Source organism: Enhydra lutris, unplaced genomic scaffold (assembly GCF_002288905.1).
Source record: "Enhydra lutris kenyoni isolate GAN:26980312 unplaced genomic scaffold, ASM228890v2 scaffoldscaffold5, whole genome shotgun sequence".
NCBI lineage: Eukaryota > Metazoa > Chordata > Mammalia > Carnivora > Mustelidae > Enhydra > Enhydra lutris.
The window spans coordinates 54,222,972-54,239,716 of record NW_019154089.1 but is presented as its reverse complement, the minus strand read 5'-3'; the positions used below and the strand labels follow the sequence as shown (position 1 = coordinate 54,239,716).

At 42.6% G+C, this 16,745-nt stretch overlaps 1 protein-coding gene across 4 annotated transcripts in view; it reads right to left on the bottom strand.

The window, feature by feature from the left end:
• The window catches only part of LOC111140887 (drosha ribonuclease III), a 119,503-nt gene that overhangs the window by 85,224 nt on the left and 17,534 nt on the right, over nt 1-16,745 (bottom strand). For all 4 annotated transcript variants that reach the window (XM_022493136.1, XM_022493133.1, XM_022493134.1 and 1 more), the window contains 5 exons: nt 15,298-15,439; nt 13,313-13,467; nt 9,863-9,943; nt 3,668-3,754; nt 989-1,075 (listed from right to left, as the gene is read on the bottom strand). In XM_022493136.1, the coding sequence (XP_022348844.1) occupies nt 989-1,075; nt 3,668-3,754; nt 9,863-9,943; nt 13,313-13,467; nt 15,298-15,439 (552 nt within the window). The remainder of the gene's footprint in view (nt 1-988; nt 1,076-3,667; nt 3,755-9,862; nt 9,944-13,312; nt 13,468-15,297; nt 15,440-16,745) is intronic.

Genomic DNA, 16,745 nt, shown 5'->3' with positions numbered 1-16,745 from the left:
AGGAAAATTCCATTAAGAAAACAATTTGTTTTAAATTAGTACCACTACTATAGAATCATGTCTACTTACAAAGAAAAAAAGAATGACAGAAAGGAATAAAGTCAGGCAAAAATTTTATTCCTTACTCTCCAATGGAACAGAACTTCACGTTTTGAGTAAACAACACCTTTAAATAACTTTTAAACTGTGGATGTAATTTCCTATAACCAACTCAGAAAGGATTAAAAAACACTGTTATTTTGATGCAGATGCACCACAGCTATCATTTCTGAAGTTCTCTAACAGCAGAACTGGACTGGGTAAAGTATACTGCTACAGTCTGAGCTGCCAGCAAATTCTACTCAATGTCCAACTAGAATATAGAATAAGGCAATTCCCAAGACTGTTAGCTTTGAGACAGCAAGATTTTGACTCACAGATATAGAACTTCCATTTGAACCAATTACCAATAAGGCAACTTTAATACCAGTATAAAAATATCACAGATCTGTATGTCAGACAAAAATCTCTTAAAGAAGATATAGTCCTGGGATTCGAAAGCAGAAGAATGTAGGAAATTAATGCAGGCTCCAGATGTCCCAAGCATAACTCTCTCTCTTTTCCTGTTGCTCAGACACTAGATGATAGCTACTCCTTAAAACTTTCCAACTTTCTTTTGAAGGACACCCAACCCAAAATAGCTTTGACACATTATTCCACAGTTTATCCTTCTTTTTCAATCTTTCACACTCTCAAAATGTTATTCTAACACATGTTTACTTACACCATTTAATGTGGACCAAACCTGTGACTCATTAGCACAGATGTCACACCCCCACCCCCGACACACGCTGCTGCAGACTTCCTGCAGCTCACGCAGAGGGAGGCAAAGTAAATGTTACTTACAAGTCAGAAGAAAAGAAATTTATTTTTGACTTTCAGAAACAAGAATGAAGGGAAGGAAGAGAATATAGGAAAGGAGAAAGCCAGCCAATTAGTACATACTTACATTGGTCAGGGGGGCATGTGCAAACATAGAAAATCCTTCAAAGATATACTCATGATCATCATATTCTATAACAGTTGGCCTGTCAGTCTAAAAACAAACAGAAACACAAAGTGTGAGCTTAAGAACATGATTTGCATGTACAGAAATCCATCAGAACACAGAGGTACCAACAGGAGAAATGTATGGACTCCACAGGCAACATGAACATTCTTCTAAACAACCAGGGAGAACTTTATACAAAAGTTTAATTTTAGGTGGAATTCTCTGGCTTCAGTAATATTTACATATTCAGACAATCAGGAATATTTATTATGGGTGTCATAAAGGGGGAAAAGGCTATATGGCTTCATTTTCTAGGAACCTGTTTTATTTAATCCCACAATACTACTAGATCTATTCTTACTGAACTGTATTACCGAACTAAGGAAAGTTCTAATAAGAACAAGACAATAGCACAATCAACTCAAAGCTCAAAGTGGAAGAAGACTCAGCATCATGACAGTCAAGACTAGCAATAGCCTAGAAGGCCTCCGGGTCCAGAGGCTCAACCCCTCACAGCTCCATTCCCAGGACCTCCAAGGAGAAGCCACCCACCACATAACGGCAACAAATCAATTCCCACATGATGTGAAAAATTTTAATTATTTGAAAATTGAATCTGAAGTTAAAACATACAAATGTTAATCCAAGCATACGAGATTCTCTTCCTTATGCTATTCTTATAGACTACCATTTTTAATCCTAGATGTTAAATATGGAACTAAGTATCAAGACTAGTAACCTAAAAGACAGTTTTTAAAAAAGATTTATTTCAGAGAGTGAGCAAGAGAGAGCGCTAGAGAGAGAGAGCATAAGAAGGGGGAGGGGCAGAGGGAGAAGCAGACTCCCTGCCAAGCAGGGAGCCTGAGGTGGAGCTCAATCCTGGGACTCTGGGATCATGACCTGAGCCGAAGGCAGATGCTTAACTGATTGAGCCACCCAGGGGCCCTAAAAAACACAGTTTTTTAACACAGGTACTGAACATTATTCTTTTAAACCTTATATATATACAGGGGTGCCTGGGTGCTCAGTGGGTTAAAGCCTCTGCCTTCAGCTCAGGTCATGATCTCAGGGTCCTGGGATCGAGCCCCGCATCGGGCTCTTTCTACTCAGCAGGGAGCCTGCTTCCCCCTCTCTCTCTCTGCCTGCCTCTCTGCCTAACTTGAGATCTCTCTCTATCAAATAAATAAATAAAATCTTTAAAAAAAAAAAAAGAAAAAGAAAAAGAAACTTCTACACAAACGTTCATAGCAGCATTATTCATGACAGTCTAAAAGTGGAGACTACCTAAATGTTCATCAACTCAATAAATGAACAAATATAGTATATCCACACAAGGGAATATTACTGGTCCATTAAAAGGAATAAAGTTTGGGGCGCCTCAGTGGCTCAGCCGGTTAAGTGTCTGCCTTTGGCTCAGGTCATGATCCCAGAGTCCTGGGATCAAATCTTGGTTGGGCTCCCTGCTCAGTGGGAAAGGCTGCCTCTCCCTCTGCCTGCTGCTCCCCCTGCTTTGTGCTCTCTCTCTGACAGAGAAATAAATAAAATCTCAAAAAAGAAAAAAAGGAATAAAGTTATATGTTACAACACAGATGATCTTAATAACATTATGCTGAGTGAAAGAAGGTAAAAAGATCACAATTTCTATGATCCATTCATATGAAATATCTAGGACAGGCTAATGATAGAGACAGAAAGTATCTTAGCTGTTGAAGGCTGAGGGATATGATAGAACTGACTGCCAATGAGTACAGGGTTTCTTCTGAGGATGGATGATGACAGTGTTCTAAAATTAGATTGTGGTGATGGTTTCACAATTCTGTGAAAAGACTTCTATCAGGAAATAAATACACTTTAAATGGGTGAATTTTACAGTATATGAATGATAACTTGATAAAGCTTTAAAAATATGTAATTACTAATCATCTAATTTTGAAATTGAAATCTCTCAATGATAGGAGTAATAGAATTAATAACTTTCCACTGTGAAAAACAATAAAGAACAGGGGACCAGCAGACAGTCATGCACACTGTCTAGGTGTAAATCCCCATTCTGCCATTTACTACCTGAATAATCTTCAGTACGTGACTGAACCTCATCTATAAAACATAGATTACTGCCCCATCTGTATAGTGGGGATAATAATTCTCCTTCATCAGTTTATTGTGAGAAATAAGTTAACACATGTTAAACATTCAGAGCAATGGCTGGTACCATAGTCAACAAATAATTAGGTATTATTATTACTGTTATAAACACAACAGACCTTCTTGATTGGGTCACTAGATAATATATTAGTTATTCACTGATTTTTAAGAGATGAGAAAGGTTCTCCACATTCTTCCACCTCCACAGTTCCAATGAATAGCTCCAAAAGTCACAGCTATTATGAATACGGCTACTATGAGGTACTGACAACATAACTGAAAAAAGGTATAGAAAGTAGTATAGTGAGAGGAAGCTAAATAAGAGTGATTATGATAATGGCCAATTTTATCAACATAAAAATAACAAATTTTTTTTAAAGAAAATTTAAGAACTGAATTTGTACTGAGCTTATTCACATTTTAACCTATCTGGACACATCAAACCTATTTACATTTTAAAAGAAATGAAATCTGATTTTGTTAGGAACTTACCAAAAAGTTTGTAGGAGGGGATACTGTAATTCGATAGTGGAAAAGTCTGCCAGCATTGTTGGTCATGGGACGACAGGGTTTGATGGCCTAAGGGGGGAAAACAAAAGTGAGTTTAAAAGTAAAGTAGCAAAATATTTTTATTTAAAAACAGACTGCAGATTCGCATCTGACAAAAGAGGTTTTATGTGTGTTGGTAGGAAGAACAGCACCATTAACTAGATGAATAAAAAAGGACCAGCTGATCACCAGGACTCAATGTATTTCCTCACATGCATGCAATACAAGGGGTTCAGGTAACATGAAGATCTTTCTAGATCTCAATTTCTAAGACTATCTTCCTTTTATTTGTAACAACACAATACTTGACCTTCGGCTAAACTCCCAATGTGCTTAAAAAAGGGGTGGGGGAATCTCAAAAGTAATAGGTTTTGATGGGGGGGGCGGTGAAAGGACCATTAAATATGCTCAGTAAAAACAGAAGGGACCAAAAATGAAGGACACATGAGAGGCGGCAGAATAGAACAAGCATGGAGTTCAAGATGGGAAAAAGAAAACAGAAACTGATGCTTTTTTTGCTCTCCTTCCTTGGATCACCACCAGGTTGACAGGGGCTTTGTTGGGGCAGCCTCACATTCAACTGATCCCTCTGTCCAGTCCTGCTTACACATTCCTTCTCTCGCAGGTAAAGTTCCCTAAGAAACATCAGGCACCCAAACTTCATCTTAGCATCTGTTTCTGGAGAATCCAGTGTGTAGCTCCAGGAATGATCCAAGAAAGCAGGAGATAAGATAGGACTTTGAAGCTGAAATTACTTACCATCCACTGGCAATGAGGACCCCCATCATGGTGGGAGGTGAAATCCCCAGCACCAGATGGCAGACCAATGGAAAACTCCCAAAGATGATGACTTGGGAGGGTATACCAATGGAAGCAGGTGTGGTGAACCAGGTATGTAAGATTATGAGAGAACGTGTGCTGTCAGGATAACAGGATAGGTGGCTATTGCTAAGCACCCCTAATGCCCTACCATGTCCCTCAAACTTTAGTGTGCCTTGAAATCACTGGAGGGCTTGCTCTACCTCAGACTGCTTGCTTCCCACCCCCAAGATTTCTGATTCAGCAGATGAGGCTGGCTGAGAACCCGGTTTCTAAGGAGTTCCTAGGTGAAGCTGGTAACTGGAGAACCACTGCTCCACAGAAATGTAACAGGACAGGGGGAGGAAAGGCAACTGGAAGCCAGACGGACTGCTGGAGGCACACAGAGAAGCTGTCCCCTGCCCTGTCAAGACCAAACCCAGGGAAAGAGATGGACTTTAGAGACAATTAGCCAACAGGGTAGATCTGTTATGCCAAGGGACAAGACCTGGAAACCTGAGATGAGGACATACGGGTTGTAACTCCCCAGACCCTTCGAAATCATCCATCCCCTCACAGGTGGCCCAACCCTGTCTATTAAGAGCAATGACTCACCTGTATCTAAAGACAATGGAAGACCCTACAAGGCAACACTGCCTCCCCCCAAACAGTCTCCCCTTCTGGCCAACAGACCTACAGTTAGGGTCACTTCACAGCATAACCCAGCTGGGGGGGGGGAAGGTGCTTCGAGGAGAGATTATATCCCAAAGGAACTGCAAGAACTAGCCAGCATGAGCCAGCAGCAGAAGGCTGCACAAGACCGGACGCTGAGAGTGCTTGACCAAAAGCGCCAGAACATAAAAGTGGTTAGGGAAGAGTTCACTGACTTGGGAGCATTCAGGATTCGGGACACCAGATGCCAGGACCCCCTACTAGGATGTCTCCTAAAAGCATGAAAAAGCAATGGCCCATGATAAGTGTAGTTAAAATACCAAAACTGCCATGACAGAAAAGGAAGTAATTCAAAGAGTCAGGAAGTGGGCACATTAGAATGGATATAATATCTGTGACTAAAAAATATACCAGATTATCATATTCCATGGGAAGGCCCTGAGGACTTGTCAAGGCCATCTACCAGGGGCCAAAAGGAATGTGCTGGGGAAGGGACACCAGCCTCACTAGGAAGATCAGTGGTGGCCTCCTCTGCAGGCCAGGGCTGACTGTAAGAGAGGCTGTCACAGAGCAGAGCTTGCTGACAGCAGTGGGGATGAAAGGACTCTGAAACAAGGGAGTCAGGATGACAGGACTTAATTGTGAGAAGCCGGGTCTCATAGTATCATCATAACCAGCAAGATCCAAGGGGCAACTAAACGGGTCTGGCCCACGAAAAGTCATGGAAGCAGTTCATAGAATACAGCATCCTGTATTCAGTAAAAGAGTTGAATAGCTGACAAGAATAATACTTAGTTTGTACCAACAGAAGAAATCAAGAATGGTTAACCAAGGGCTGGAGACAGGTTGCTCCAATAAAGTCATGATCCTTTTCCCAGTTCTAGACCTATAGTAAGAAGGGCCCTACAACATCACTGCAAGCAAAAATGGTCATGACAACACTGTCCTTCCCCAAAGGGACTTATGGCCATGTACCCAAAAAACTGTACACAGGGGAAAGGGGGACCGAGATTATTCAAGGAATATTGGACAGAGCATCTGAATCAACACTGTTACTCAGAGGAGGCTGGGTACATCACTTTGGTACACATTATAGAGTTGGTGATGTGAAGCCAAGGTAAAAAAAAAAAAAAAAAAAGGAATCTCAGTCAAGGTCTTGTTTCTAGTCGGTCCCCTGCATCCACAGATCTGCCCAGGAGGCGTTTCCCCTGGCCCCCGAAACACTTCATTGGAATTGACAAAATTGGCAGAGGCACCACCCAACACGGTCCTTATTCTGTGGAGTAAGAGCCATCATAATGGAAAAGGTCAAGCAGAAGCCATCGAAATTCCACCATCCCTGACACAGGCACCAAAACCAGGATCACTCTTGGGGGATGGTATAGATTAGCGCCATCCTTAAGGACCCAAAAGACACAGGGGTGACAGTGTCATCGTATCTTTAATTCACCAATCTGGCTTCTGGTGGGGGAAAAAAGGATCCTGCAGGATAATTAGAGACTACCACAAGCACAGCTGTGCCATACGCTACAGTTCAGAGCAGACTCATAGGACCTCCTGTTCAAAGTGATTTGCTGAATGTATTCTTTTCCATCCCAATCAGAATGAGAGTAAGACACAGTTCACATTCTATGCTCATTCACAGAGAAAAGACAACATTTACAGCTTTGCCGCCAGGCTGTACTACCTCTCCCACTCACTGCCCCAACGGTCCATGGCGCTCTCGACCTTCTGGACATGCTGTGGAACATGAACCTTCACTGCATCTGTGAGTCGATGTTTATCAAACTAAAAGCCTCGGCAAAGCACACATGTTCCAGACGGTACGGGAGACCCCCTACAACGATCCAGGGGCCTACCACAGCCACAACCATTTTTAAGAGCCAGGGATCTGAGTGCCAAGACATCAGTCCACAGTAACAGACAAATCACTGCATCTTCTACCTCCTACAGTGAAGAAAGCACAGCACCAGGCGGGCCTCTCTGGGAGGCAGTCTAACCCCCACCTCGGAACACTGTGCCCACCCAGTCCTGGAGCAGCACAGAAGGCTGCCACCTGGGAGTGGGGTTCCCGTGGAAGGCTCCAGCAGTTCCAAGCTATAGCGCGAGTAGCCCTGCTGCGAGTAGCCCTGCTGCGGGGGGCCATGTAATTCAGCAAATCCTACATCGCTGGTGGGAAACGATGCTGAGGGGAGTCTGGCCACACAGGGAGAATCACAACGCTGGTATTTGGTGTTCTGGAGCAAAGCCATGCTGTCTACGGTGAAGAACGATATGCCTCTGAGAAACCACCAGTGTGCTACTGGCCCGGGGAGACATGGAAGGCATGGCCTAGGGATGGAAACAGGCATGTGGCTGAACAGCCCAGCACGAGCTGGGTTCTGTCAGTCTGACCCAGGCAGAAGTCTGGAAGGGACCGGCAACCATCCGTCCTAAGATGGGAGCCTATACATCCAGAACCAGGCACGCGTAGGAGCAGCAAGCATAAACAGGCCGCGGGAGCAGGTGTCCCTGTCCCACCGGCACCCTCACTCAGCGGCTGACCAAGGATAGAAGGATGAAAGCAGAGGGAAAAGCCCAAGCTGGGTTTGCAAATAAGTCAGTCAGGGGTGGGGGAGCAAGCCGAAGATGGACTGTGATGCAGCCTCATTCAGGGAGGAATCTGAAAGACAGTAATGAAGGAAAGTCTTTCCAGTGAGCAGAGTTTCAGGCAATGTACCTGGTCATCCACTTTGTGTGGAAAGAGAAGTAGCCTGAGGTTAGAATATAGATGGACTCATGGCAGAAGCAAGTGGCCATGCCAGCTGGTCAGAGGCCAGAAGGAAAAAGATTGGAAGATCAGGGATAAGAATGTCTTGGGGCAGGGGCACCTGGCTGGCTCAGTCGGTGGAGCATACGCCTCTTGATCTTGGGGTTGTGAGTTTGAGCCCCACGGTGGATGTAGAGATTACTTAAAAAAAATTTTTTTTTTATTAAAACCAAAAAAGGTCTTGGGGTCGACGTGTGGGTGCATAAGTGGGAGTGAATGCAACAATCTCTGTATCACGTGTTGGGTGTACACTGGAGATCACAGACCATGGAAGAGGTACTAAACCACCTCACTGACAAATGACTTGGCCAGATGGGGTCAGCCAGCCTCAGTCATCAGCACCCAGAGCTGACAGTCTGGGTACATGAATGAAGGGGCCACAGCAGCACAGGCAGAGGATTCTCATGAGCCCAACATCAGGGACCTGACTTACCTTGGCTAAACTAACAGCCAATACCGAATATCCAACAGGCCATCTACAATGACCAATAACGGACCCCCAAAATGCTCCTCAGTCCTTGAGAAGACCAACCTGCCACTTAGTAGGTAGTTGGCTATGTAGGCCCCATTCATCTTGAAGTTTGTCTCACAGGAATAAACATGTACTCTGAGTATGGGTTTGCCTCCCACCAGTTCTCAGCCAGCACAGCCATCCACCCAGATCTTCCTTCAAAGGGCCTGCTGCCCAACTGTGGAGAGAGCAGACAGCCTACAGCCACTGGCTCCTTCAGAGTCAGCTTCTGCTATAGAGCCCCCTTTCCCAAAATCATGCCCTTCCCAGGGCAGCCCACTCTGAGGACAGAGGACAAAGAAGGTGTGAAGGCTAGGCCAGCCTGATGCAAGACAATTCCAGTAATTGGGGCTTTATGAGACCTGTCACAGGGGGACCTCTCCTTCTGCTCAGCCCTGCCTCCACTCTCTTCTTGCCTGATCCTTACAAAACATCTCATACTGCAAACTCTACTGCAGCACCTGAGGCACAGGTGTGGACACCCACGAGGTGCAGATCCTGTCGCGAGGTGCAGATCCTGTCGCAGTCCCTTGCTACACTTGCCGACACCCAAAGACAAATGAGGTAAAAGCAAGGAAGCAGTTAAAACTATCCATCACTGCCTCATAGTCTTTATTCTCATTACTATTATGGTCTCAAACAAGTCTTCCAGAGAAATTAAGGATTTACAAGTACTATGATTAAACATAGTATGATGGATCATTAAGTGATAATCTGCGATTAATAACATAAAAATAAAAGATGGCAGGGGGAAAATGAAGGAAAATAATTGAAAGGGAGCAGTTACATGAATCTCTATGATATGAAGTATTCAACTCATTCACTCAAATGTATTTGGAGTGTGCTTGATGAACCAGGGGATGGGGTATACAGGTCAAACAGTCCATGTGCCTCTCACAGTTTAGTGGGGACCCTAGACTAACGAGGATAACAGCACACCCTTATAGACCTATATATCCCTAAGGAAAGAGAAAATGTGCCTTACCACAGCTTAGTAAGATCATTTTTCCAAGGCCATTCATAACCATTTATAATAAAATCATGAAAAAAATTACCAGGTGTACAGTTTTAAGATATTTAAACTAACAACAAAACCCCCTCAAATATACCCTGCCTGTTTTAAACAATGAATCTTCCAAAACTTTTTAAAGTTCCTTGATAACATTCCCCACTCTACCCCCCAAAACCCAAGTACTTTTCTTCTCCAATTATCAGTAACGGAGACTATTAGGGAAGATAAAAAGACTATTTCAATGGTATTATTTCATTTGTGGGAAAAGAACAGCAACAGCATCTGTCTACTTCCGGCTTCTCAGCACTTACAAATATAATAAGCCACATGAGTTACCTCTTCTCCGGGATAAATGCTGTGCCTGATTCCTGTGCGTCTGGCTTTGGCGCTGCATTTGCAGAGTGGCCCATCATTCATCTGTCAGAAACAGAATGTAATTCTTTTTTATTGGGGGGGAAAAAATACCATGCACAAGGAGGCCTCAGAAACTGTGTGGGTTTTAATGTCACGAGTACAGGAGCTCTGAAGGGGCTGTCATGGCTAGAAGATTAAATGGATGTTCCAAAACCAATAATGCCACAGACTGTCTCTATTGTCTGATAAAGAGAAACCGTATGACAACACTGGGTTCCCGAGTTATTTGTGCAGCCAAGCAGAAAATATCAATGTCAGTGCACTGTCTGCCCCCGTCTTCTCCTACGACTTTCCAGTGTGTTTCTCCCACTTCTTATTCCAGGAAAAATGACTCTTTCACAAAAGAAAAGCATATTTTATATCCTGAAGGAACACACAATGCTCTGAAGGTGACCTGCAGATTAAATGTTTCCAAAAGGGAAACCTAAAGGTATCTAAAGCAGAGGGGAAAAAAAAAATCCTACCAGAAGCAGAGAAACTCAATGCTAATCAGGTGAGCCAATGTCTGTTTTTTCACCTGAATTCCTTTTACTGCCATAAACTACACCCACATGATAGAAAGAGTGAGTAATTGCTGAATGCCTCTTGGACAGAAAGATGACTGCTAAGCATTAGGGGGGAAGGAGGGTGACAAATAACTCGGGGTCCATGTATTCAAGGAATAGTTATTCTAGACAGGAGAAATAACATACATAGGATATACTTAGTAATTTAAAGAAAAAGGGAAAGAGTCCATGTGGCAATACCATACCACTGGTTTTTTGTTTGTTTGTTTTTTTAATTTATTTATTTGACAGAGAGAGATCACAAGTAGGCAGAGAGGTAGGCAGAGAGAAAGGGGGAAGCAGACTCCCCGCCGAGCAGAGAGCCCAATGCAGGGCTCGGTCCCAGGACCCTGGGATCATGACCCGAGCCGAAGGCAGAGGCTTAACCCACTGAGCCACCCAGGTGCCCCACCACTGGTTTTAAAGGAACGAAATGTGAAGGGCGAACAGGACAGAAAAAGAAGATGGCTAATCTACATGAGGCAACACAGGAGGAAAGAAAGGGAGGGAAGAAAGCCTACGTTATGCTCCAGGGACATGAGACCCATCTAAACAGAATTTATACAAGCAAGAAGACGAAAGATGCTGAACTGTGGTCCAAATCATAAAGGGCCTTAAAGCCAGTTTCATGAGTTTATTCAATACAAATGGTAATACTCAATCAAAACAGAGACCAGAGCATCAATTGGAAGATGGAGACACGGAGCTCCATTTCTCGCTTTCTTTGTATTTATTAAAAATATATAGATGTAGGTATATGGAACTAACACGTAACACACCCGTTTCCTTAAAGTTTTAGGGCTTTGTAACTTGCATCCAAAGAAAATGTCTCAATAAAACTTCAAACAGAAATATTAAACTGAAAAATGCTAACTTTCTTTATCCTTTTGGGAAACCTAAAGCTTCAGGCGGCACTGCAGAGGGATAACACTGCTACCTAAAAAATCACATTAAGATGTTATCCAAAGTAACATTTGGCAAACCGAGTTGTGATGGGCTTCACTCAAAAATCACAACACACTTCAAATGCTGGTCAGTGCAGAAATCACTTCGTGCTCCCTGATTTCCAGAGAAGCACATAGACATCCTACATTCCTGCCTTTTACTAGGGTCTCGGGCCCCAGGGCAGCTCAGGCTTTACAAGGCTCAACTGTACAGAGGACACAAACCAAACATAGTAAACAGAAGGGTGAGACTACACAGAAGGCCTCTGTAAATCTCTAATAAAAATAAGAAGGGCACCTGGGTGGCTCAGTCGGTTAAGCATCTGCCTTCAGCTCAGTCACGAGCCCAGGGTCCTGGGATCAGCCCTGCACTGGATTCCTGCTCAGCAGGGAGCTTGCTTCTCCCTCTCTCTCTGCCCCCTCCCAGCTCATTCTCTCTCTCTCTCTCTCAAATTAAACAAGGAAGGAAGGAAAGAAGGAAGGAAGGGAGGGAGGAAGGGAGGAGAAATGTATAGAACCAAGGGATAGGCTTCTTGACAGAACAACAGAGTGTTAAGAAGACCACATATGGGGAAAAGGGTATGACAACTAATGGACACAGGATTTCTTTTAGGGAAAACAAAAATGTTCCAAAATTAAATTATGATAGCTGTTAAATCTCAAGACTACACTAAAAAAAAAGAAAAATGAATTGTACACCTTTAAGTGTGTAAATTGCATAGTGTGTGAATTATAACTCACTAAAACTGTTCAGAGAGATCATATGCATGGTTAATAACATAAAGTAATACTCAAAATGCTTCACAATTTTTAAACATTTCTACTCAATTCCAAGAGAGCAAAAAGTATCACAAAAATAAATTTCTATCAGGCATTCCACCTATATTAATTCTAAAGAAAAAAACCATTCAGATAGCTGTCATCTACCAAGAACCAGAAGGGCATTCAAATTAATATAGAATGGTATGCATTTATTTATAAAGTATAAATTTCACATTATCTTTGGATAGGTATATGTTTTATTATGCTTAATAACTCCATGTGCATTAAAGATACTATTTTTATATGTATTATATATTTACAAAGTACAATTCTTTTATAAAGATACTATTTGGAATGAAGTTTTAATTCATAATAAAACAGTAAGTAAAAATAAAAATGATTATGTCCAGCTATGACATCATTAGCTCAAAAGTGCTTAACAAGGAACAGAACTTACAAGGAATTGTGACTATTACCAACTAAGAAATATGAAGTCTTCAAACCATAAGTGACTCTTAATCTCACAAAACAAACTGAGGGTTAATGGGGGGAGGGGGGTTGGGGGGGTGGGATTATGGACATTGGGGAGGGTATGTGCTATGGTGAGTGCTGTGAAGTGTGTAAACCTGGCGATTCACAGACCTGTACCCCTGGGGATAAAAAGATATTATATGTTTAAAAAATAAATAAATAAATAAATAGAAAAAAAAAAAAAAGAAATATGAAGTCTTCCAGGACTTAAGACATTGTTTACTATATGCTGCAAGATACCTTCCAGATGCATTGCTTTTAAAAAGACCTACAAGTGCTCTCTCCCTCAGCCTACCATTTGTCTCCTTCCATTTACTGCAAGTTTAAGGAGGGAGCACCATTATCCTGCTCCCTAACACAGAATTTACAAACATCGTCAAATGTGATTCAAGAGACAGTTGCTCTGGTGCTTATGCTTGGGCTGAGCTCTGAAGCTGAAAAGAAATGAGCTCCAAGGTATGACACACAACCCCAAGAGTAAAATTCAGTTTTCATACCAGCCAACATGCATCTTCTGAACCTGGAGTCATAAATGTGATGTGTGGGTCTGCAACCTTCACAGCAAGAACACAACATAAAAACATGCGCACCTGCCCCGGGTCATTGTACCAAAGCTCATCATGCAGTCGGTCAGGATGGGCCTTTTTGCGCTTGATTTCTGCAATGACGTCAAAAACTTCAGAGTCTGAGCTGCTCGAACAGGTGCTGTCCTCATCAGACTCACATTCGGATTCACTCGAACTCTCTAATACAGGTTAGGGGAAAAACAGAGAAGATGAAGAAATTCACAATTGTTTATTCTTTCAGCAAACATCTGGGTGCCTACCCCACACCAAGCACTCCGCTAAGCCCATGGATTACAAAAATATTATTATGAAAATAATAGAGCCCATGGTGCTAAGTTACAATCTAGTTACGGAAGCAATGAAAACAGTTTCAGAGAAACACCTAATGAACAGTACCAGAGACAATGCAAACCACAGTGGTAGTGTGGACTCTCACATTTAAAAAGGTGCAGTAATTCAAAAAAGGCCGAGTCCACCCTGACCCAGAGGGTCCCTGAGATTTCCTGGAAGGGGTGCATGTGATCCAGACACACAGATGGGGCAGAGACAGGCTGATGAGGGGCTAAGGGGAAAGGAATGCAAAGGGGGCACTCGGACCAAAGCATGGAGGGAAAAGCCCAGGCAGACTGGCTAGAGCAAAGGCCCCGCAGAAAAATACCAGGAGATAAGGAGTTCGGGTATCATGAATGCCAGAGTGAAGACTCTGATTACCAGACTAAAGATTTTAGATTTTTTTCTCTCCATAGGAGCAAAAGATGGTTTTAGTCCTTGGAAGTGACTAGATAAAAAGACTGAGAAGTTTGCTAAGTGAGGTAAGCTAGTCACAAAAAGATGTGTGATTCTACTTCTAGGAGGTATCAGACTAGAGCTCAAATTCATAGAAGAGAAAGCAAAATGGTGGTTGCCAGAGGTTAGTGGGAAGAGGGACTGGGGAGCTGTTTAATGGGTACAGAGTTTAAGTTGAGCAAAATGAAAGTTCTGGAGACTACACAACAATGTAAATGGTCTCAATATTACTGAACTGTATATTTAAAAAGTGGTTAAATGGTACATTTTGTGTAATGTGTACTTTACCACAATTTTAAAAAACAGACTTAGAACTTAGGTTAATCCTACAAGAGATTAATGAAGTATAGTATAGTAATAAAACCCAACACTTACACAGTTGGATTTTTTAGTGTATTGCATAAGATAGATGCTATTGTCTTCCTTCTTTTACAGATGAGAAAAGTAAGGCACAGAGAGATTAAATCGCTTATCTAAGGTCACATACCAAGTGGTAGAGCAGGGATTTGAACCCAGGCCAGCTGGTTCCATCAGTGTTTTTGCCCACCGTGGACACTGCCTCTCAGCTGGCAAACATAATGAGGATGGGCAGATGAGAGCCAAAGAACATGGAAAAGGCACAGCGGATGCCTCATCTGTGACTCGCTTTCTGTTAGGGGCTAAGGCCTCAGAGTGGTAAAAAGCAGTTTCTATCCTCAAAGATCTTAGCATCTACTTGAAACCTCAGAATACACATGGAAAAATAGACCACCATATGAGAAAATTATGGAAAGTATCCTTGTGAGTTGAGAGAAACCTTCGATCAGAGCTGGCCCAGCACTGGCATTTCCTCATCAAAGCAGGAGCCCCCTGGCAGTGGAGAGGGCCACACGGAATGCCTGTCCATGAGTGGCACAAGGCACAGGGTTGGGGTTAACAGGCTCCTGCTTTTGGTGGGGAGGCTGGTCTATGGTCCCTTCTGATTCTAAGACTAGGCAATTCTACAAGGGACATGACTGTTAACATGCCCTGCAAATGAGATCTCTTATTAACTAAGGAAAAATAAGATCAAAAAAGAGAAAGTTCCATTGTTATGTTTTTTGCTGACCATAATTAAGGAAAATAAAATGAAAGAAGAAATTTCAACGTGTGACTCTCAAGAACTCATCTCCAAAGTCAAGGTTTCAGCAATAACAAGAGTCCAGGGTCTTGGTTTGGAAGTTGGTCCAAAGTTTGTGACTCACCCAAATCTTCATCTAGCTTTGTCTTAGGAGGCTCCCACGGAGGTCTAGCAGCTTTGGCCTTTTCTTGCCTACTCCCCAGCTCTTCCTCAAATTTATCGTATAAGTCACGCAGCCTACTTGTTCCAACCACAGTAGAATCCCCCTTTGAAAAAGAAAGGATCAATATTAGGAACTACATCAACAATAGCCATACCAAAGAGACATAGGACTTCACAAATAATCAAGGATTTGTAACAGCAAGATGCCATCTCCTTCAACTTAACAAACATTTAAAAACAAAATTCCTAATGCTGGCAATGGTGTTCTGAATCACATACAACATTTATGACTAACACAATCCTCATGAAAATGCACTCTGCCAACAGTGAGAAACATAAGAACTGTTCATCTATGCCCTTCTGATATGACAAAATAAATCATGACCCCCGCCCCCCACAGGATATCATGATAGCTGACACTCTCCTATGGAACATACACTTTCCCACTACTAAAAATCACTAATTCTGTCTTCCACATTAACCCAATGATCAAAAATAAATATCCTATGGAACAAAGAAATCACAGGGATAAAAGACACAGCATAGGGAATACAGGCAATGACACTGTGATACCGTCACATGGTGACAGGGGGTGGTAGCTACACTTCTGAGCATAACATAAGGGAAACATGTTGTACCTTGCACACCTGAAACTAATGTAACATTGTCAACTATATTCAAATTTAAGAAAATTTTTTTAAAAAGGAACATCTTGGTAGCATCTAAAGTGCCAAAGACAGGAGCACCTGCGTGGCTCAGTTAAGAATCTGCCTCCTGGTTTCAGCTCAAGTCATAATCTCAGGGCCATGAGACTGAGCTGAGCATAGAGTCTACTCAAGATTCTCTCTCTCCTCCCTCTGCCCCTCCCCCAACTGGCGCACTCTCTCTCTATAATAAATAAATAGAAGCTTAAAAAAAAAAAAAAGGAAGAAGTTAACATCTTATATATTCTCCCCCACATACATATGCCCCATAAATACAGGGACACAGACACACACGCACATATGCATACACTCCACAAACAGGGTTCCACAATGCATGCCTAGAGGAAATTCTCCACTTTGCCCCACTCTCTCTTCCCAGGTTGAAATCACTTTAAATGCCATACTCTTCAACTTAGTAATTTTGAAAATGTAAGGGCCAGACCTATCAGACATTGTGGGAGGCCGCAATAAGGCTTGAGACGAGTACCAAACCAGGCCCTGACTTGTGCCTCCTTTAAAGTCCGAATAACCTAACAAAAGGTTTAGGACAGGAAAAGTTGAGTAGCACTGAGAAAGGGTCTGTGCTATGTGTTGTGCGCTTGCCTACGTGACTTACCACACGCTTGCTAAACAAATGAGAACAATTCGGTTGGGGTCATAAGTTCGTGGCTGGTCCTTGCTGCCCTAGTACAGCCCATAAATTACT